The sequence below is a fragment of the Chroicocephalus ridibundus genome, chromosome 1, assembly GCF_963924245.1.
Source record: "Chroicocephalus ridibundus chromosome 1, bChrRid1.1, whole genome shotgun sequence".
NCBI lineage: Eukaryota > Metazoa > Chordata > Aves > Charadriiformes > Laridae > Chroicocephalus > Chroicocephalus ridibundus.
Window position 1 is genome coordinate 149328854 of NC_086284.1, and position 22699 is coordinate 149351552.

Consider the following 22699-nt stretch of genomic DNA (forward strand, 5'->3'; position numbering starts at 1 on the left):
GCTTGAAAATACACATTTTACCATACAAGGATGCTTATCACATTGCTTTTAAGTTTTCAATAAGCAGTTACTACTCCCACTTTTCTTCAGATGTACAGTCATTGTATTTGAGTGATATCTGAAATCCAATCAAAACCATAATATCATTTCTAACACTGCTTAAACACCTCGCCAGCAGGTGGCAGACAAATCCCTGAAACAGAACAGCCAGGATCAGTCCCCTTCCGTAGCATCAAGTTGAAGAACTTTTCAAAAAATAAACCAACTCCAGTAGGGGGATAAAAAGTGTGAACCGAATGCAACAGTTATTAGGCACCTGGTGCTTCCAACAAGCTCCTCTTTTGGAAAGACAAATACAGTCTAATATTTTCTAAATAAAAATATCTACAAATCATGTCACATGGAATGTAAGTGAACAGAAATACAATACAAAAACAAACAAACAAATAAAAAAAAAACAACCCACAATCAACCCTGAAAAATCTTCCAGTCCCTTTTTAAGTGAAAAAGGGTCATGAATGAGATAACAAAGATCCCCGGAGATGCAGTTATGTGAAAGCCCACAGGATACTGATACACCACATCCATTTCATTGTTTCATCCAGGATTCATATAACACTTTTATAACCTTATGAAGTGAACTACAGAAATCATCTCATGGGTGCCTAAAAAGCCAGCTCACTGAATGGATAATTCTGCTTAGAGTTCGGAACGAAAACAGTCACCAAATATGAAGCTGAAAGTTAATTCATACCAAAAAACGTTAGCTAAATACAACCAGAGTCACAGCTGTCTCACTGATGTAATTACATAATAAATTATTTAAAGTAATGCAAATTAGCATTTTATTTAAGTCTCTTATTCACTCAAGATAAAGTCTAATGGCCTAACATTTTAATTCTGGAGAAGTGACGGGACAAATTCAAAAGATACTGATTATTCTAGGTTAAGATTTGATGTTAGCTCTCCAAGAAATTAAAGAGCTGCAACACACAGTGCCAAAGGCAGGCATATTACTTGTGTTTGATGTAAAGTTAGTTTACATGACATATTCCAGGCATCAAAGGTAATTTGGGAGGTTGGGGAGGGCCAAGTAGTTAAATACAGAGTTGAAAATTACATTACTGGAAGATGTTTTGAAATATTAAAATTGTCAGACCAACGGAAATTGCATCATTTGACTAGGGATTAGACCGAAATACGCATGATTATGTGTATACCTCAATTTAAAAAAAAATTCTAGATGCAGTCATATTGAAGGTATGCTTGCCATCAGCACTACAGACAGAGCTGTTTTGGTAAGACTTTCTACTCTCAAACCAGTGAGTTTTACATCTTCCCTATTATACATTCTGTATATATTTTACCTCTACTGAGACTCCATTCGTAAAAATAATCAAAGTATGACCTCACCCAAGTTCACATGCAGTAACATGTACACTAATAGCTTTAAGAAAATGAATACCAAGTATAAGCACTTAAAGATATACCAACAGCTCCAAGATGTTCAGAAATTCACACATCTATCAAAAAACTGATAGTTTCAAATCACTGATTAAAAAGAACTCACTACATTATTAAAGTTAGGCATTCAATTAAAAATACTGAACACCAAACCAAGTGAACTCTGCAAGAGACACAGCTGAATGCCTAATACCAGACTGCTGAAGGTCCAGCCTTAGTTGCCACTAGCTACGGAACTGATAGTTTAAAACATGAAATTTCCTACTGTCATTAAAAAGCAAAATTTTGGCAACTAAGAACGGGGAGAAAACAAAAAGTAACACCAACCCCTCCTCGTTGACCATCCACATGTATGGAGCGAATGTGATCTGCCAAATCCGGGCTGGAGCTGAAGCAAGCATGGCAATGGTCCCAACAACAGTTATAAGCAATGCTTTTTGCGGAGGAGGCAGGAACACCTTGTCCATTCATCATAACTGGAGTTGAACGCCCGCTGGAAATTGTGCTATCTACGTCCATAATAGTGCTGCTTATGCTGTAAGACAAAAAAAGAGAAAATTCATATTTGTTGCACATTAACAGAACAAATAAAAATCATAGCTCTCTGGGGTTTTGTTTCAGATATATTTAGACAGGCTGAAAATAAAATCTTGCACAAACTTACTATTTATTGTGGTTCATCACCTTAACTACAACAAATACACAGTCAGGAAACGGTAGCTATTACTCAATAGTATAACTTCTTCTGGACACTGGCAACAAAAGGGAGGGATGTAAAACTCTCTCATTCACTGACTTGTCAGAAAATTAACTATCATGTGATTAACACAGTCATTTTTAAGCTACATTAAACAGCCATTCATTAGTTTTATTTTGCAAGAGAAAAGAAAAGGAAAAAGAAAAAAGGAAAAATAAATAAATAAAAGGCACGCTGGGTCAAGACCAGAGATATATCTAGCCCAGCATTCACTACTAACACTAGATCCTTAAAAAGAATACAGCAGCGAAGTTCTACACAAGGTTTAACGTACTCCCACACTTTCCCCAGCAGGGTGTCCCTCACATGCACGGTCTAAACTAATGCGTTTTAGTTTTGGGGGTTTTTTTTGTTTGTTTTTAAACTTTCTAAAGAAGACAGCAGCAGTGGGAATATGTGACCAGCAGGGCCAGGACTGATCAGCAGGACTGATTTTCATGAGACATTCTTCTCTGTATCTTGGCAGATACACAACCAAGTATCAACTGGACCAGAAAAAAAAAAAATGGCAGAGTGTGCTCCTTCCATATATAAGCAAATGGTATGGAGACAGATGGATGTTCTTCCTGGATAAACATTAAATAGCTACTAATGTACTTTTTTTTGCCTTGTGAACCTGCTCACTACCTTTTAGGACCTGTATGGTTTTGCCTTCCACAAAGCCACGGTGTTACCCAGAACAGCTCATTTTTGAGAGGATCTCAGAGTATTAGGTGGTCAAATCTCCTGCTCAAACAGGAGCAAGTGAGATGAGATTGCTTGTGGTCTTGTCCATCCAAGTCATTAATGGGTGTTTTCAAAGGCTGGAGTTTCTGCTACCTTTCTGAACAATTTCCCAATGTCTGATTAACCTTGTTGTGGGGGAAGGGGAAAATTTCCCAACACCTCATCAGAATTTCCAGTGTTGCAACTTCTGCCTGTTGCCTCTCATCCTTGGCAGCTGTAGAGTTTAGATGACTCTGGCTCCTCCTTTGCTAGGCCTCCCTATCAGGTCAATGAAAATAGGAATAACCCTGTCCTTCTTATCCTAAAACTAAAGAAACCCAAACTCTCAGCCTCTCCATATATGGCATTTGCTTCAGCTTCCTAACCATCTTGAAGACCCCCCACCAGATCCTCTCCAGTATGTGAGTATCTGCATTGAGTCCCGAACTGCACACAGTAATCCAGATATAGTCTTAATGGTGCCCAGTAGAGGTGAAGAATCACTTCCATTGACTGTATAGATACACTTTTGCTCATACAGCCCAGTATGCAGCAATAACTTTTACATAGGTATCTTTACATATTCTTCTAAGCAAAGTGCAAAGGAAAAAATATCTAATTACATTACTTTAAAGAAAGAAAATAATAATTTCCTATTCATCTCTACATAATATTTATAATTTTCTAACTTTTATCATATCCTTTTTCTCCCCCACCTCTTGCACATAATTACTATGCTAAAGCATTCTGCTTTTAAAAGTACAGGTGTGGTTCCATATTTTTGACCATCACAGTTTACATACCCATTATTGTTCTATTACACATTTTGAGAAGGGTGAAACAAAAACTACACCATTATTCAAAATCTGAAGATATCATTAGTATGTTTGCTCTTTTGCTCTGACAGCCTTTAAGAGTAATTTCTTATGTTGCCTGTATCTTTTTTTAATCACTACTCCGCTAGCAGTTTTTTTCCTGTGATAGATTTTGAAATCACCATAGATTTTTGCATTCTTTAGATTTCCACCCCTCACCCACCATGTGGATTCCACTGCATTTATGAATATGAAATATCTTGCCTTAATCAAATAACAGATTCCCTTTAGCAATGCTTTCCAGTTAAGCTTTAGTTTTAACTAGCCCAACTAATTTGGTTTCATGATCAAATTCTGATCTGAGAGATACCAGCAAGGTAGCATTTATGAAAATGCTGACTACCACATCTCAAGCACAGATTCCTTAAAAATCTTCTTCCAACCCGTTAGTCTCCTATTATTAAAACTGATCATTATTCTCAGGCCTTTGCTTTCCAAGTAAGAAAGAAAGTTTTAGCAACCTTCTCAAGTTTTTTTGCTTTATTAAAGTATATCAAATACATACTTCCTAAATGCTACACAAATGCCACACGCTTTCCGCCCCCACAAACCTCCCAACTTTAAAAAAAAAATCTAACAGTTTATAAGGTATGACTTCAACCCATGAAAATCATACAGGCTCTTTGCTGCTACACAGCATTTTTCCATGTGCCCACTACTTTTATTTTCTTCCCTTTTCTACACCTTGAATACACACACAGCTTTCCATGATACAGTCCCACCTCCACCACCGTCCCCCCCCCCGCCCCCGCAAAGTATTCTCCGTTCCTTTCATGACAAAAAGAAAAGGTGGCCTACAGATGCCTATAGATACGGGTTTGAATCTGTTACATATTGCTGCCTTTCCCAAAAAGTTTATTTTATATTCACTAGAATCTTCCAAGAAAATGCAACTAGCACTGAGCTGAGGCTACCGGTCTCAACAGTGTTAACAATTACTAACTACTGGTAATAGTAGCCTAGGATCCCTCTAAGAAATTGTCAGAAGCTTTAAGTGCAAAATACATTGCAAGCAACTACAATTTTTCCACCATGCCGGGTCCACAATAGATGCAACCAAGGGACTGACATCCCCTCCTTCGTCAGATGATGCCTAAGCCAAAAGTTATCCCCAAATGTAAAATCTGTAAAACTGTGTTATGAAAGCAAAGTTTACCAACAGAATGATAGGAAAACTGAATAAATAAATGCGACCCCACACACACCTTACTTTGAGTTATCCAAATACAGTTTTCTCAAAATCAGTACTAAGAAGTAGGTTCAAATGCATACAAGATGGCACGTAGCCTGACCGCTTCTGTTGTGTACAGTAATGTTACACAGATCAGTGGTTCCAACAGGAAGGTGCTTCACCAAGGATGGCAAAGCACTGCAGATACTCATGCAATAGCTGCCCCAGACCATTTCACGTCGATAAGTAATTCTAACCTTTTCACACTTGAAAGGTACCAAAGTACAGTACTTACTTTAAGTAAGAGCTCAAACTTCCAAGCTATTTACCCTCAGTCTGAGTTTCTACATCCACTGTCAGCATTAGCACTGTTCTCAAAAACACCAAAACCAGGCATAAACAAATTTACAACTAAGAGGTATGGTGCTGGTGACCACAAGGACAGACTACAAAGGACTATTTAGCATAGTTCTCCCAAGGGTTCCCTGGTTTTACAGTCTGGCCTTAAGTGGGAATGCAATGAGAAAACATAGCCCATAACAAGTTCTGTGAAAGAATTGGGGGGAAGAGAAGTGTGCACTCATGCACATGTGTGTGGTTTCTCCGCTTCACAGGCATGCAATCTGGTTAGTTTCTCTAAGCAGAGATGAAAAAAACTTCAAATTGATGAACCTGTAGCATGACAGTTTATTTCACACTGCAGATGCAATGCAGTATGACTACCATATGACACAAAAACCCAGGTCTCTAATCTTACAGCCTAAGGAATGCTTGCTTTTTTTTTTTTTGCTATCCTACCTGTAGAAAATTACTCTTGTTTTTGCAGAAAAATATGTAAAAGTCAACTAGTAATACTGATCCAGCAAAAGATCTTCTGATAAGTAGGGTTATTAATGACATGAGAAACCAGTAGCACTTAGAAAGCTGATTTAGTTATAGTAAAATGTTTGCTTGGTTTGGTCCTAATAGCCTAAGTGTTTGCTAAGGGCTAACAGATTAGAATTGCATACACAATATCAAAATTTAGTATCAGAGGAACTGGAATAAAAAAAGGTTGCCCACAGCACTTAAACCAAGTAGCAGTATATAGAATTTCTTGGAAACTGAGGATGAAGTGCTACACTGCATTATGATTCTATAATCTATTAAAGATATAGTGTAAGAATGGGAAAAAAAATGTAACTCAAATCCAAGTGAATGGTAACAGATCAGTGTTTTATTTAACAGGGAATGCCTCCCCTTCCTCTCGTTAAAGAACGTACTGTAACACATTAAGAATTACAGATGAATATTTCTATATCAGAACCTACTGGAGAAATAGCCAACCTGCTTATAAAACAAAATGGCTGGGAGTCACACAAGAGATCACTGTTTTCTGATGGTTCTCTTGATAGGCTCCACCAAAATGCAAGAGAAACTTGCTGCCCTGACACATTCTTTCTCTAGAAATAATCCATTAATTAAACACGTAAAATGATTTTTGTTTGTTTGTTTTCTCTTCTGTGCCTCCAGAACCAACACATTTCAGGTGATCAGGTGCCTCACAGTACTGACAGGCTAGAATTAGTTTGTGTCTTTCTCACTTACTGAGTTCTGGGTCACCTAGGAAAGAGGTAAAGGCTGCGAAGACAATCTGTGAAAGACCAGCAACATCTTTCCTCTCTGCCATAGTGCCCTGTACAGCTGAAGCATGTGTATGTTTTTTCCAGTGTTCCATACACTGATAAAATATCAGGAATCTTTTCAGAGAAAAGTCTGTAACATATATAGCATCAGAGAAGACACTGACTTGGAAGGTCTCTTGCCCTTGACCTGCTATTTCAAGATGAAGCAGAAAGAGGATGATAAATTCTATAGTCAGAGCTGTGGCTGTTGCTAAGTCTGCAAAGACTCAACTGCAACACTGTTTTTGTTAGACCTGCTGATACACCCACTTTTTTTGTTTCTTGGGATTTCATAAAGGGTGTGAGGGCAGGACATACAAGCAGGCAAGATGTGTGCACACACTCCACCATTTTATCTAGTTGACTCTTTTCCTGACCAAATGAGCAAAAGCACGTCAACTCAGCCCAAGACGGGCTGGCCTACTAAAATACTGTCTGTGCATCTCTCAATCTATGAATGGGGCTTTTCAATCCAATCTTTTTATCTGCTTGGAATGATCAAAAAGAGGGAAAAGTTCCTTAACAAAGGGAAGGTAGTAATGGAAGTTACCTCCTTCTGCTTTCTCATCCGAAATCCACAAAGCCTCTAAGTGGGAAAGTAATAATGTGTATCAAAGAGGAGGAAACAGAACAAAGTAAGGAAAACAAATGTTCTGGCAAACTACTGGTAACAAAACAAAAACACTGAAACAAATTTTAGCTAATTAAGTTAAAGCAAGTTTTCCTGCCTTTTTCTAAGCCCCTTTTCCCCAGACAGGAGATCTGTTTAAATCCTGGCTGCCACTATCAAAGCAGAATGACACGAGTAGAACTTAAGCGCTTGTGGCATTCCCCTATTGCTAGTGACAGACAGGTCTGGGTTTGCTCCCAAGCTGTAACAGGCTCCAGCTCCATTGTAATGGATCTATAGACCATGGCCTGATGAAGAACATTAGACATTTGAGTTTCAGAGAGTTCAACTCGGGGGTCATCCCAAACAATAGTGCATCAAAAACAGTCACTGCTGGAGAGAGCCTGCATGCACAATAGCTGTTTTTAAGAAGCACCATTCAAAAGACTGACTAATTACTAAAATTTAAAACTGTTACAGCAAGCACAACATAGTCTTCGATCTTATGTTATCCCTGCTTTCATCCTAATCCGAGCACCAGAATCAACCTGAAGTAAAAAATCACAACTTTAGCGGCAAGAACTGAACGCCTTTCTAAAATACCTTATGAAGACCACACCTCATTTTACCAAGTCTACAAACATTGGCAAACACAGCAATGTAGAACTGAAAACACAGAATCTTCTAAGAAGAGCAAGAACTTTTTCCCTCCTTCTACAATTTTTCCCGCTACCAAGAGACCAACAGCTTTGAAACGATACTGACATTTAAACTGTGTTCATTAGGCAACAACATTAATGCAAGGTAAGTAGAAGAATCATTACCTCAAAGGCACTATTTTAGGTCTTATTTTTACCTGTACGTACTTTACCTGTAGCTAAAAATAATATGTCTTCATAATCAAGATGATTTAAGATTTTTTTAGCATCACTTTCATATTAAAAGGTTAGTACCTGCACAAACTATACATGCATGTGAACCATGTGTCTTGCTGGTTAAATACAGTCAAAACTGTATTTAAAAACAATCCTGAAACTGAAATAAAAAATATTAGCCAAAAACTTACAAGAAGGTGCAAGTCATTTTCACTCGGGGGGGGGGGGGGGGGGGCGGGGGAGGGACTTCTTCAAGCATTTTAAATCCTGGATTATTCTTTCCCTTTAAGGATCTGAGCAAAATTAAGCCACTGTTTGAGTCATGTAAACAGGAATATTTTCTATAAGGAAAAAAACCACCTCCAAATTATTCACAGTTTAAAATGCACAAATTTCAAACGACAATTTACCACATGCACATTTGGACATGAAATTGTTGTGTACAGTTAAATGCAACTGAAAATACAACGAGCCTGTAATTTAAGGCATTAAAGAAAATGGTGTATTGCACATCATTCCTGACACATGCTTAGCTGTCCAAGAGATCAATTTCCTCACTACTGCAAGTAATCCTTTCCATTGAATTTAATAAATGGAATGCCCAAAATTTTTTCTTTCCCTTTTTTTGTTATTCTTTCAGAACAACAAACAGTAGGAGTTTAGAAGGAATATCAATAAAAACAAACGAACAGCATAATTTCATTTTTACTTTCCATGAGCCCACATTAGCAATTGCCCACTTGAAGCAGTAGTAGAGACACGGACCAAACACACACACACAAAAGCCCAATCAATTTGCTATTATACTTTTAATGTCTGCTAAACATACTCCCTCTAGACCTTAACTGAAGTAACCTTCCCTCAGGCAAATTTCAGACCTAACAGATGGGCCTTATACCATGCCCTTGAGGGTCAACAAGCGCTACTTCAGTCTGATCAACAGGAGCTCATTTCAGAGTTACAGTAGCTCCACTGAGAATGCTTAGCTTCCAGTCCCCAGATGTTCACTAGGTAAGCAAGGGACCCAGCTAATTTCAGCTAATACCAAGGGAAACGACTGTGAGAGACCCTATAATAAACAACCTCATCTTCTAACACACCAAATTAAAAACTAGCAGAGATTTCAGTGAACACACGTTGCAGGGTTGCTAAAACCAACACTACCGAGTAGCCATCAAGCTGCACGCTACACTAATGCAAGTGAGGAATCTTCAGAAACAGTTTCTTTGAAAGTACGCAGTGATAATCCAGTCATAAAGCATCAAATCCACAGAAGATTGCCTCCGACTAGATGAAAAGCATAATTAACATTCGATAATCCAAATACTACAAACCTCACTGGAAGTAGGTGAATATTTTAAGCATAAAAAAATACACTGCTAGGTTTTTTTAGCTTTTACTAAAATGAAATTAAATACACTGTCATTTCCACATGGAGCTTCAGCTACATTGTTCAAATCCATGAGGGAAGCTTAAAACATAACAAACTCAGAATAATGGAAACACTGTGAATTACAGTTGTTTCTTACAGCAACTTCAAGGGTTAAAACCTAGAATACAACAGAAAACCTTTTAGAGGACATGGAACACCAAATCACAACTATCTACTAATCCCAAAAAGAAAACAAAGAGTATAAACTGCAATCAGTCAATTACAAATACCAAGTCAAAAGAGAATAAAAATTGAAAGGAAAATAAAAAATAAAAAAGTGACATGCGTAATGACATACCCCAGCACCTCATTATTTTTGTTTCACTAGGAGAAGTCAGGAGAGAAAACAAAAACTTCACAAGTTTCCCCATTACTTAATTTTATATTCCTCTCCAAGACAAGGGGTGGAAAACTCTGGTATATGGCTCTGGCCAAGGGACTAGTTCCACAAAAACAACAGGCTACCTAACAGTTTTACAGTTTTTTGATGCTATCAAATTCAAAGTGATTTACACTCACTACTTCCTAATGCAATCAATGATCGAGCAAAGATAAATCCACAGAGCATGAAAGTGAGCAAATTATCAATCCTGAGCTCCCATCATTAATAAGGAGCTCCTCCATCTCTCCTAGGAATTTTATTTATTCTTTTTTAATAAAATCTCCATCCCTTCAAACATGGCAGCCATTGTTTCTTCTCCAAGAAGTACCACATGATTAACTTTTACTTTTTTATGTCCCACCCAACAATATGAAGGCTGTTATAAACTGAAGTAGGACAAACGTTGTTTCTAAGAGCTAACACTTTCAATAGTACAGCTGAACTTGCTACAACTGATTAATAACAGAATTTGCTACACTGGTTCCTAAATGAAAGCAGAAGAAGAAAAAATTTGTATGTTTTTGTATTAAGATTTAATTTTCACTGACCTTCAATGAATATTAAGCAGAACTTAATGCCAACCTCTTTACAAAGTTACTATCAGAACATCTGCATCAGGGTACCAGTATGCAATAAAATGCAGTGCTCAACACGACTATACACAGGTGTCCAAGCAGATTTAAATTAATCTTTGCTTTATGTTCTCCAAAGGATCACACCAGTTTAAAAGTGAGATTAAAACAGATATGAAGAAAAACAGAGAGTTCACAAAACACGAGTGACCACTATGAGCTAGCAACGGAGTAGAAAAGTTTAACACTTGCCTGATCTTTTTTGTTCTTCCCCCCATCTTTGGTGAATTTAGTATTTTATGATGCATCCACATTGGTAACAGATATACTCCTACTACTAAATTCCTGTGATTTTTCAATTTAATTCTCCAAACCAAACGTTTGGAGGCAAACGTTCCACAGGCAAAACATTTTGCTTTATTTTAATGGATGTAGTTTGATTGTGGCATGGAAATGCCGTAATGTTTTAGAGCTCCTACAGTTTCTTTTCATCTAACCAGCAAGTAATCCAAAGAGAATCTTCAAAGCAGACAGAAAATAACTTTGGCTACCAGCACTTCTGAGGGGTTTTTTTGATGATTTTTCTGAGAAAACCATTTGTCTTTAATTTAAATAGGAAGTATCCAAAAAAATTTCATGACTGATAACGATCAGTTTCTGAATTCAGGAAAATCTACCACCAGTAAGAAAAAAAAAAATAGCATACGCAGATAAAACACCATAAAACCAAAAACAGAACAAAAAAACCAGTTTGCAGAACACTAAACGGCTGCCAAAGAGAAAGATAATTCACATGGCAACAAGAAATCAGAATACCTGGATCAAAACAATAAGCCAGAACTACATGCAGTGAAAGTCCACCGCTGTGTTTTAAAGGCAGTACCTTCTGTTCACATCTGCGCTTGCAGCTCCTATCCACAGTCCCCTAATATCAGACAACACAACTGTCTCCATGGCTCTTCAGAGGCAAGGGAGAAAAAATGGGATAGGCAAAAATTGCATACGTCAGCAAAGTTATTGTGAAAATGAGGGAGAATTAACCTAGCAAGCAAGAGATATAATACTAAAAAGTTAGGAGGGACAGAAAAGGAAAATAGCAGAGTTTGGTGGTATAGCATTTTGCAGAAGCACCTTCACATTCTTGATCTTTTTAAATAAGTAAAAGCAACATTAAGGCAACTTATACATAAAGGAAAAAGACCACGATTTCCAGGAATGCATGATTTAAGAAAGCACCCACCCAGCTGGAAGCACATGTGCTTCTGAATCACTTACACATATTTTTTTTTAAGTCAAACCTATGCTTTACACAGATCAAGTTATTCTAACAAAAACTTTTCAAAATTAACAAGATTCAAAAAGTATTCATAAGTCAACCTTTTTTAAAAGTTTTCTAAACTCCTTATTGAGTATCTATATAGTTATATGACTAAGAAATCCACGTAGTAGAAAATAAAACAGTGAAGGGAGAGAATTTTACACAGCATGACAAGTGACAACATTAAAAAACTTGTTTTGAAATTCTTTTTGAAGCAGCAGCTTATTTTAGAGTAAAGCTTTGTCTATATTACGTATAAATACCTAGAAAAGGGAACAACACTGCAAACACTTCAGATTGATAATATAAAACCAGGGGAAGAGAGAAAAGCTCTTCAAGATAGAGAAATCAAAGGAACTTAAAATAACAAACATGCACAGGAAACAAAACAAGACTGAGAAAGTGTGTTATGAATCACCACCTCTCTAGAGCTGTTTCCACTCTCCTGGATCACTTACTTTGATTATTTAGATGGTTGGTCCTAGAATATTTGGGCTCATAATATTTACATGACACAAACCCAGGTTATTGGGAGATTTGTAGCATACAGAAGAACAGATTACACAATAAGAGAAACTTGGAATGCCAAACTATCTGCCAAGAAGAGCAGTGAGAGAGCAGAGCAGGTTAAACGTGCATGCCTTGTGATATGACAGCACAAAGACTACATATGCAAAAGCATTACACAAATCAAGAAACTGTAAGTGGTTCTGCCTTAAAGATACAAATAAAACTGACTTCCATTTCTGAGAACCACATTATCTTCAACTTGATAATCTCTTTGGAAAGTTAGGGAATGGCAACAAGTGGTTCATAATTTTCAATCTTTACTGATAAAACAGTATGTTTACTAGCACAGTTTAAGAGAAGCACAGAAGAAACACATTCAGCCATTAAAAGACTACCAGAATTACTTTTATTTTTTTAACTGTGCTTTCCATTCTGAGAACTGTAATCAATATGAAGTAGTCTTATCAGCACGGGAAGTTAACGGCCTTGAGGCACGGTGTCAAGGAAATTCCACCCGCTACAACTATTACCCTCCCATTCTCCCATCCTCAGGATACCTTCCCTCACCCCCACCCCCAGAATACAAAACTCGGAAAACGAGCAGAAGACAAAATGACTAGAGAAAGGTGCAAAACTCCCAGAAAAGACTAAAAAACCCCTTCAGTTTCAGTTACCATCATGTTAGGTTGAACTTAGCAAAAACAATACGTACATAGGATAGCATTCTATGAAGTGGCAGCTTTGCCTATTCATACCTCAGTGAATAGTTGCTACTTCAAGTATTAACCAGGCACCAAAAGCAGAGAAACCAGCAAAGTAGAGTCCACTAATTGACTCAATTCATAATAGGAAGGTCATAAATTAAGGTCTGATTCCTGTTCTGCTGGACACTGAATTAACTACTACTTGTACAAGTTGTCTAAGCTACAACATGGCATGTAAGTTAACTTAAGGATGTCTACTTAAAGACATGCCACAAGTAGATTTATTTCAAAAGAAAAAAAAGTTTACATCTCTTTTTACTGTGTATATAATGAAAATACTTTCTTTGCACCTTTAAGATTTTTTATATTTGGAATCTAAGGTATGATTACAGCACAATAAACTCTAATGATCAAAATAAGGACTTTAGTGCAATTTTACAGGGGAACTGGTAATTTGTACAAGATGCTGCATGGAACAACATTAAGATTAACAATAAGTAGAGATTCTTTATGCTATATTCTTATCTAGGTTAAGTATATTTAACAAATGATAGTACCACTGTATGTGTCAATAATCTTGTCTTTTCCAAGTCTCCCAATTCAAACAACTTAGGTTCATTTTACTCCCTTTGACACTACACAAGCTATCTGAATTACAGCACTCTCCTACGGCGCATCAGAGTGAAAACAGGACTTTCAAGACCATAACAAATCTTTTGCTATTCTATCACTATCAAATACCTTTGTATATACCTTAAGCAATCCTCTACTAAAGAAAGTACCCATTAAACGTTAGCAACTGAAGTTTAGCAAAAGCTATTTAAGATCTTAAATTCTAGTATAGAGAAGAAAATTAGATATGGGAAAAGAAATGCCAGGTCTTTTTTTTTTTATTGTATTTTACCATCATGAAGGGAAAGTACACCAGTATCTTGAGTGAGAGACTTCAAATGTTTTCCTCGATTATTTGTTGTTTTTTTAGTTTTGGAAAATCACAATCTGAGAATTGTAAACACTATCTTAGCACATCACAAAACCAATGATAAGTAGTAAGCATAACATGGAATGTTTATATTTCATTTTCTAAAATTTATTTGAACACATTCATATTCTAATCATGAACAACTCCAGACAGAATACATATAAAGTTATAAAATCAAATCAGTTAGATAGACAACAAAACAAAGAAACCTCTACCTTGAAGAATCTCCCCAAAACTACCACTTTTGTTCTTCTGCAAGTCACACAACCACTTTTTTTTAATAGCAACTGGTAGAGTGGATAAAACTCACTGTTCATACGAGCAGTTCCTTACTCTCTTCTGCTCCCTTCTCCTGCACAAGTTAACTGGAGATTACATTCCCACCTGTTTCAAGGATTCCCTACAGTTACTTGGCTCCTTTACAGCAGGGACCAATTTTTCACTTTCTTTGGGTTAAGCTCTTGCTTTTTCCTCAGGCTATCGGGCATATCTCCTTCCCTATCATACTACTAGTTTTCTGTGCGTATCTCACATCTCTGGCTTGCCAGAAACCCCTATTGCCATCTCAAATGTTCCATATGCTCCCTTCTATGCCATGTCCCCACTTTCCTACCCAATAATAAACTGTTCTACAACTACCCCAACACAATGGATTCTACATACTGCTGTCTTCCATGCTAGCTCTGCGTACTGCCCATTACCCCACCATTATTCTCTAACTGGACAATGTTTTTAAAAAAAAAAATGTAAATATCTTAAAGTTGATGGAAAGCTGTGCAGATTTGAGTAAGAGTGGCTATGGTAGAACACTTCCACTGCATCATCTAAAAAAGTTAGTTTTATTTGTGACCAACTCCAGAAATGAATGATGTCACATCTTTGCCAAATGGATGTTGAGGCTGCACGTAACACTGAGTTTAACTTAACTGGAAAGTGGGTTAAAAAAAAAAAGAAAGAGAGAGAAAGAGAAGAAAAAAGACCAACACAGTTCCTTCCACTACTGCCTAGGAAATTCCCCAAAACAACCCACCAATCAAACCTGACATTCAGAAGTTACCAAACTTAATGATGTCATAAACGCAAACAAAAAGCACATAGACCTGTGTGGATGTACAAATCCAACATAAAAGCAATACCATTTATCTCTTACACTGAGTAGGAAAATATTTTTCTCAAATTCTATGAAGTATATTTACATCTTACTACAGTAACTATAACAGCTCATTATACCAAGCTCTTTCATCTAGTTCACAAAAAGACCTCAATGTTAACCACCCAATTATACCAACCAACAGCTTTATTACTAAAGATACTCACCATACAAAATATCTGGGCTGTTTTGTTTTCCCATCAAAAGCTATTTTCTTCAGTGCCAGAAAGGCTTGAACATAACCATTACAGAAACAGGGGTTTTGTTTTGCAATTTGAAAGCAAATAACAACAGCAACAACAAATGCAGTCAGAAACACTGCAAATATAATTTTCAGAAGAATTTTGGAGTCTCAGGTAATCTTCTATGTAGTCCACTCTGACACATCAATATTACACACACTCTGAAAAAAAATTTAATGACTTAACCACCTTGCCATAAGTGCTAATGAATGATTCTTCTCTTCCTGAATAGGAACAAGTGAGACTATGCAGCAAGGAGAGGCCTGAAGCACTTTTTAATCTGGTCACATGGATACATGAAGCATACCCATTAGTACCATATGCCTTCCTGATTATATTTCAAATCTACCATTCTGCTTTCATAAACATAACTCGTATAATTCACATCACTGCCTAGTCAGTCTTGTAAATTCTTCACTTTGAAGAGTTTAAAAGCTAGATAAAATAAAGCCTATATTTAAACCTTTAAATAACTAATATTTTAAAATCAGCATACATATTAAAGGTTGAGAAGGACTTCATTTTAAATCAGATTTAAAAAACGCAGCCTAGATCCTGGATTTTCACATCTAAATCTCCTGTCTTTCAACCTGTTAGTTTCACACTGCCTCATTTCACTCTATGAAATGAACAAGCCTGACAATCTGAAGCATGAAAAGGTTTATTATTGAAAAACTTTTCTGAAACGTCTGCTTTCAAAACTGCTCTCCTGTTACACTGGACAGCATAATAACATTCCTAGAAGCATTCTACAAGTCTAATATGGCTAAGATAGCTAAAAGTTTCCTTGAGTATTATTGAGTATTCCTCAAGTTAGTCCCTCCCAATAACAGATTCTGTTGACGAGTAACAGTAAACATGAAAAGGCTCAAAAAAAAAAAAAAGAGGAAAAAAAACCTTACATGAAAAAGACGGACATTAATTAGTGCTGTGCCTGAGGGAAAGATTACTATGTAGGTCCAACAACAACCTGTTACATTTGGCCTACCATCTAGTCAATCAGCACTTATGTACCAGTCAGCAAAACAGCTGATAAGTTTCAGCTGAAACATATTTTTTCAGTGCTTCTTGCCCAGTCAGTAAGAGGAGGGAGCAAAGGATAAACTGCTAAAGGAGGGTAAAGATGATGTGAGAACAGAAGATCAACAGCAGCTTCTAGGTGAGAGTACAAAGATGCAAGACAAATTCACAGGGGTGAACAAAAAAGCCCTTCACATATAGCTTTACTACTTGTATTTCTGCTAAACATCTTATTACAATTGCAAGATCTACCACTGTACTCCAAATCAAACAAAATCTGATAATGAAACTGCTTCAGATTTAAATATACTTCCATAATAAACTTTCCAGTAAACAGTATTTAAATTATTTCAGTAATTTAACACTAAGTGTTTGTAAGCAAATATTGTAGTTCAGCAGTAACACATCAGTGAGCTGCAGACACATCTTCACTGCATTCAGAGCAGCTATTTATACCCAAATCCATGCATCTGCTTAGGTCTTCGCTTCAGTACCTGTGGCCCAGTGCTAAACTCAGTTACCGTGTTTACAGTTAACTGAACCATTATTTTTTCTTTTAAAGTCATATCAAATGTTTCTCAGCATTGTAATAAGACTAGCTGCTCCAGAGAACTCTGGAGAAACACATCCATCCTTTCAACACATGTCTGAAGTTAGGGAAAGGCACAAGAAAGTTACCAGCATTCACATGCTGACAATAGTCTTTGTTCTAACTGTAAATCTGGAGGATAACTTGAATGCAGCCTATTATTATTGAGCCAGATGATCCAAGCTTGATCTAAAGTCGTAGACAAACTTCAGCACAGTAGTGGGATCTCAGTACAACTCCCAGGAAAAACCTGGAATGATTACAGATCAACGAGATACCTACCAGTCCTAGAGTTATTGCACTCAGCTCTCGTTATTAATACCACAGAGCTGAAAATGCCACCTGGTTATCCTAGGTATCAGTTTGGGGTTTGCTTTTTGGTTTTGGGGGGTGTGGGGGGTGGTGGTGTAAAAATGTTTTAGCAAAGTACAAAGTTTGTCTGTGTGCATGGAAATAGTTGGTTAAAATTCACCCTAGGTTTCAGGGCATCGATATTCAACATTATATGTTTCTTGTGTTGTTATGAATACTTACAAACGTCCTACAGTAATGCCCCAAATTATTTATTCTATTAGCAGATACTCTCAAAAGATATTCAAAATGTTCGCAATTGAAGTTGCTGAAAAGTAGTAATATTTTGATCATATGCAAGGTTTTCCTGTTCAGCTGTTTTATTCGCAGTTTATTTTATATTTGCTATCACTAAACCAAAAATCAAAGAGACAACACTTTGATAATTGTGGAGAATGATAAAAACCGTACAGAGGGAAGCAGGAATTTGATCACTCATGGAATTCAGGCCCTCTCACCACACCCTCTTATTTATTCAAATTTTCTACAGAGGAAACAAGAAAAAAAAATCCCAAGCCTAAGGGCATGATCTGAATGTTACCAAACCTGCCTACAGCGGGAGTCTTTACCAGGTATACCCTTCTACCAGCTTCCTCTTGCTTAACCCAGCGACTGTAAATTCAAGTATGTTGGTTTAATCTCTCTCTCATTTTCTCTGTCTTCCCTTCCCCAGGTAATCTTACTCTACAACGTACTGTGAGATAAGACACCAAGTTCCTTAGGACTTCAGAGACACAGGTAGTCAGCAAAGGTCATGAAGTACTGTACAACACACTATTTCATATAAAACATCACTTAATAGATAGAATATCATTCTCTAATAGTTAGAGAACTTACATTTTAACGCAGAGGTGACCAAATCAATGAATGATTAAGTCTTTAAGGATCTTAATACATTATCATAAACCTGTACCTCCACCTAATAAGTCTAACTGTTGCCAGCTCTTCCCTGGTATTTCACCATCCCACCTCACAAACTTTTTAGCTCCTCAGCACATCCTCTACCTTTTGCAACACTCTGCTTGTCTGTCTGATCATTTAAAAGCTACAATATTATGTTATGGCTGGCCTCCAAGCAGCAATAATCATTTGGATTGCTAGGGCAAGCGACTTGCTGGACTATACGCAGCAAAAATAATAAAGCATTCTACCATGCTACAGCAAGGAGTGCACAAATAGAAGTTTTCTATCACCAGGAATAACAAATGGCACTCTTGGTAGCATTGGTCTTTTCCTACACAATTCAACAAACAGGCTTTGAAATTACGGCACAAAATACCCTCTCAGCACACCAAGTTTTCAGCCTGGCAGTTCAAGATAAAACTTTGCAAAGATTAAAAACAAGGCGCAGTCCTTTTTTAAACCACTAAACACAAAGAGTTCACTCCTGCAACTGAGTCTGTACCAAAGGCAGTAGAAAGGAGCAACAACAAATACATACACAGATTGAACTGCGCAACTACAGCAAGAGAACCATGAGAACAATGACAGAGAAAGTAGCACACTAGTTCCGGAGTGCAAAAGCAAGACACAGTGACACTGTACTTCCAGAAAACCCCTGCAAGTTATTTCTGTTATTCTTCTCAACCCACAAGTTGACATGCACTCAGAAAACATCAGGCCTAGATTTAGATTTTAATTCAATGAAAAACAAACTACCTTAAAACTCCATTATGTACCTGTTGTTCTTCCAGAATGCTACTCCCATATTTATGCAATTTCACATAAAATCTCATCTTTTGAGAAAACAAAACAATCCCCAAAACCCACTCCCCCTTTCCATCTTGCACAAGTTCGGAAGAAAGAAAATGTGACTCCTATGAGCCTCAAAAGTCAGGTGAAAACCAAAGAACTGAATTTCATCTTAGGTCTTTTAGGCCAATTACATGGTTTTGGGGAACTGACTCACAAGGGTTTTGTTTGTTTTTAAAACTTGAGGTTAGATCTAGTGATGCCCCACTTCTGAAATACGGGTATTTGCATAGCTACACAGAATTTGATCTAACATATATTCAAAATACATTTCTGGACCAAACCACACAATTCTTCACACTTAACAATGAAACTATCTCAAGAAAGTGCAAACAAAATTATAATTGTTATTTAACTATAATTCTAACAGGGAAGTCTGACACTTTTTAATGCTAAACTGAAATAAAAAAATAGCACAAGTTTCTTAAAACTATTTGAAAGCACTAACTACTAAAGGGACCTACAGCATTTTAAGATTGCTCTTATGTCCATTTTTTGTCCTATTTTCGGTTTGTCAATTAAACTGTTGCACACAACATCCAAGAAAGCTACTACATAAGCCATGTTCTTTGAAATGCTTGACTTAGAAGGCTAAATCAGACCTGAAAGGTAGAATTCAACTGTGTGTGAGAATTTGGTTGTGCCTTTCCACAAGAATCAAGCAAAAGTCTTGGTAAAATGAGATGTGCACATACAAAAAAAACCCTAAGAAACAATCTTTACATTACTATTACAGAGCTCATCCAAAGATGACTTTGAGCCTCAAATTACTGACCCTCGCTTAATATAATAAACATGCACAGCTTATTACTCGTGCACACTTAATACAGAAAAGCTGGTCTCCTTTTTATTTTAGTAAGCTAGGGTATTTTTTCCCCCCTTCCTTATGCTTTAAGAGGTTACCACTCAGCTTTCTGCCTCTAGCGCAGAGACCCTGGTGCGGGTGCAGGTAAAACCACATCCACAGATTATTTCCCATCCTTGAACCTTTGGTACACCCCGCCTGTGCGTCAGCGCAAGATATAACCCTAAAGAACCCTAAAAGCACCGTCTGAAAAAAAAATAATCAGCAGCTTCTGAGGAAAGCGGCAACCGAGTACGGCCACCTGAACGGGCAGCGAGCGCCCCGTGCTCAGCCCGCAGCGGGGGCCGATCCGGGGCTCTCCGTAAAACGCCTAACAGTGATGGCTGCGGCTCCAGCAGCCCCCACACGGCCTGCCGCCCGGTGCGGGGCCGGCGGGCGGTGCGCCCCCTCCTCCCAAAAGCAGCGGGCAGGCTTTCGGAGGGGGCCTGGAGGAGCGGAGGCCGCGGCGGGGGCGGAGGGCCCGCCACAGGCCGCCCGCCGCCCCGCCCGGCACAAGTTGGCCGGAGAAACCTGTGGCTGCCCCTAGCCGCCGCCGCCCTGACAGCCCCCGCGGCCGGGAAGGGGGGGACGAGGGGCGGTGGGCACCCGGGGAAGACGGGCCCCTTGGCCGCTGCGGCGGGGCGGGCGCGCTGGCGAGCCCCCCGGCGCTGCGAGGCGGGGAGGCGACCGGACATGGCGCCCGCCGGCCCCGGGACCCGAGGGACCCGCACACACACCACTCCCCGGGAAGGCGGCCGCCGGCGGGGTGACGGGGCGCGCACTGACCTGTCCTCCGAGTCCATGCGGCTGAGGGGCTCCCCGTCCGAGGACATCTCCAGGCTGCCCCGCCGGCCCCCCGACGTGGCGCTGCAGCTGCTGCTGCCGCTGCTGCTGCCGCCGCCGCCGGTGCCGTAGCCCTCGTCGCCACCGCTGGACACGCTGCTGGAGCTGCTCCCCCCGCCGCCGCCGCCTCCTCCGCCGCCGCCGCGGCCCAGCCCGTCCTCCTGGCTGCCCCGGGGGCCCTTCGGCTCCTCCTTGGCGTCGGCCTCGCTGCTGCCGCCGGGGCTCAGCGAGCGGGTCTCGTCGCTGCAGCAGCCGCTGCTCGTGCTGCTGCTCCCCACCAGGCTGCTCTCCTCCTCCTCGCCGCCCTCCTCCTCCTCCTCCTCTTCCTCCTCCTCTTCCTCATCCTCGTCCTCCCCGTCCCCGGCCTGGCTGGCGCTCTCCGGGCTCGGTTCCGACATGCTCTCCGCCTCGCCGTTCAGCAGCAGCAGCGACTCCGTCTCCGCGGCGGCCGCCGCCGCGGAGGAAGGCGACGACGAGGATCCAGCCCCGGCCTCCTCCTCCTCGGCCGCTGCGGCGCCGGCGGCGGCCGCCGCCTCGCCGGGAAGCAACCCCTCCGGCTCCGCCATGTCGCTGCGAGCGGCCGCCATGGCGCCTGCGAGTCGCTGCGAGCGGAGCCGAGCGGGGCCAGGCGCGCGCGGCGGCGGCAACGGCGGGGGCGTGCGCGCGGCCGCGCTCGCTCCCGCCCCGCGCTCCTTTTCCCCCCTCTCCCCTCGCCCTCCTCACCCGCACAATCGCGCGGCGGCGCGAGCCGCAGAGAGGAGGGGCCGGGGCTGGGGCTGCGGCCGCCGCCGCACGCGCTACGGAACGCGCCCGGGGACAAAAAGGGCGGGCAGAGCGCGAGCGGCAGCCCTCGGCGTGGGGGTGCTGGCGGAGGGGGGGCGGTGCGTGGGAGGGGCGTTAACGGTCGGGCGGGGCGGGGCGGGGCGGGGCGGTGGTTGTGTGGCGGGGGCGCTGGCTGCCTGCCTCCCTCCCTCCTTCCCCACGCCTGGCTTGAGTCGCGTCAGCGTTACTCCCCGCCGCAGGGGGAAGAGCGCCTGAACGCTTGGAGTGCGGAGGGGGGTCCCGCGGGACCAGCCGCGAACGGGGAAACGAGGCGCTCCCGGCCAGGACGAGCAGCCCCCGCCGCTCCCCCCGGGAGGAACCCGTCCCACACCTTTCAGCCTCGGCAGCCTCCTGGCTGGTTGGCTCTGGGAAGCTTTAGGCCTACGGGGCCGCCGGAGGGAGGGCGCAAAGAGAGCGGGAGTCGTGGCTGAGGAAAACTTCGTGACATTTGCATCCGTGGGAGGAAAACAGGGCGGGGGCTGTAGGGACTGCGGAGCTGACTGGACTCGTAGTAACTACAACGAAATACAGAGCTTACGAGAAAGGGAGAAACGAGGCTCCTCAGCAAAGAGAGCTACAGGGTGCAGGTCACCGTGTGACGTTACCCGGTGAGAACTGCCAAAAGACAAGCTCAGCTGAGACACAAAGGAGACAGAAAAAGGTTTTCAGAGCGGTACTGACAAAAAAGAATGAAAAAGCAGTCGCGCTATGCAGTGAGGAGAGAAAGTAAAGAGAATAAAGTCGATGTGGCTTTAAACCTCCATTTGCAGTAAAGAGGCATGTTGGCTACTAGGCAAAAGCTGTATGACTAAAGGGGAATGCAAAATACAGATCAATGCACTTAAAGTAAAGTAAACCAAAGACTTTAATGTACTAAAACTGGGGAAATTGGTTAATTTTTTTTCCTCATTAATCTAAATTCACTTCTGGAGGCATGGGCTTAGAAAATTTGTTGAGTTGGGAATTGTGCCGTCTGAAAAAAATACAGCTGTGTATGTGTAGAAGGGGAAAGGTGAAAGGTAGCTGAAGAGAATGACTGTCAATCGTACAAAACTTCAGAACAAA

The 22699-nt window shown here is 40.5% G+C and overlaps 1 protein-coding gene across 4 annotated transcripts in view; it reads right to left on the reverse strand.

Moving 5' to 3' along the window:
• The window catches only part of AEBP2 (AE binding protein 2), a 50316-nt gene extending 28671 nt beyond the window's left edge, over nucleotides 1-21645 (reverse strand). For 3 of the 4 annotated variants that reach the window (XM_063358392.1, XM_063358384.1, XM_063358373.1), the window contains exons 1-2: nucleotides 20756-21642; nucleotides 1792-1999 (exon numbers count right to left, since the gene is read on the reverse strand). In XM_063358392.1, coding sequence (XP_063214462.1) covers nucleotides 1792-1999; nucleotides 20756-21399 — 852 coding nt within the window. In that variant the 5' untranslated portion in view covers nucleotides 21400-21642. Of the gene's footprint in view, nucleotides 1-1791; nucleotides 2000-20755 lie in introns of all 4 variants that reach the window. The other variant, XM_063358400.1, reaches the window with a different exon arrangement.
• Nucleotides 21646-22699: the final 1054 nt, after the last annotated feature.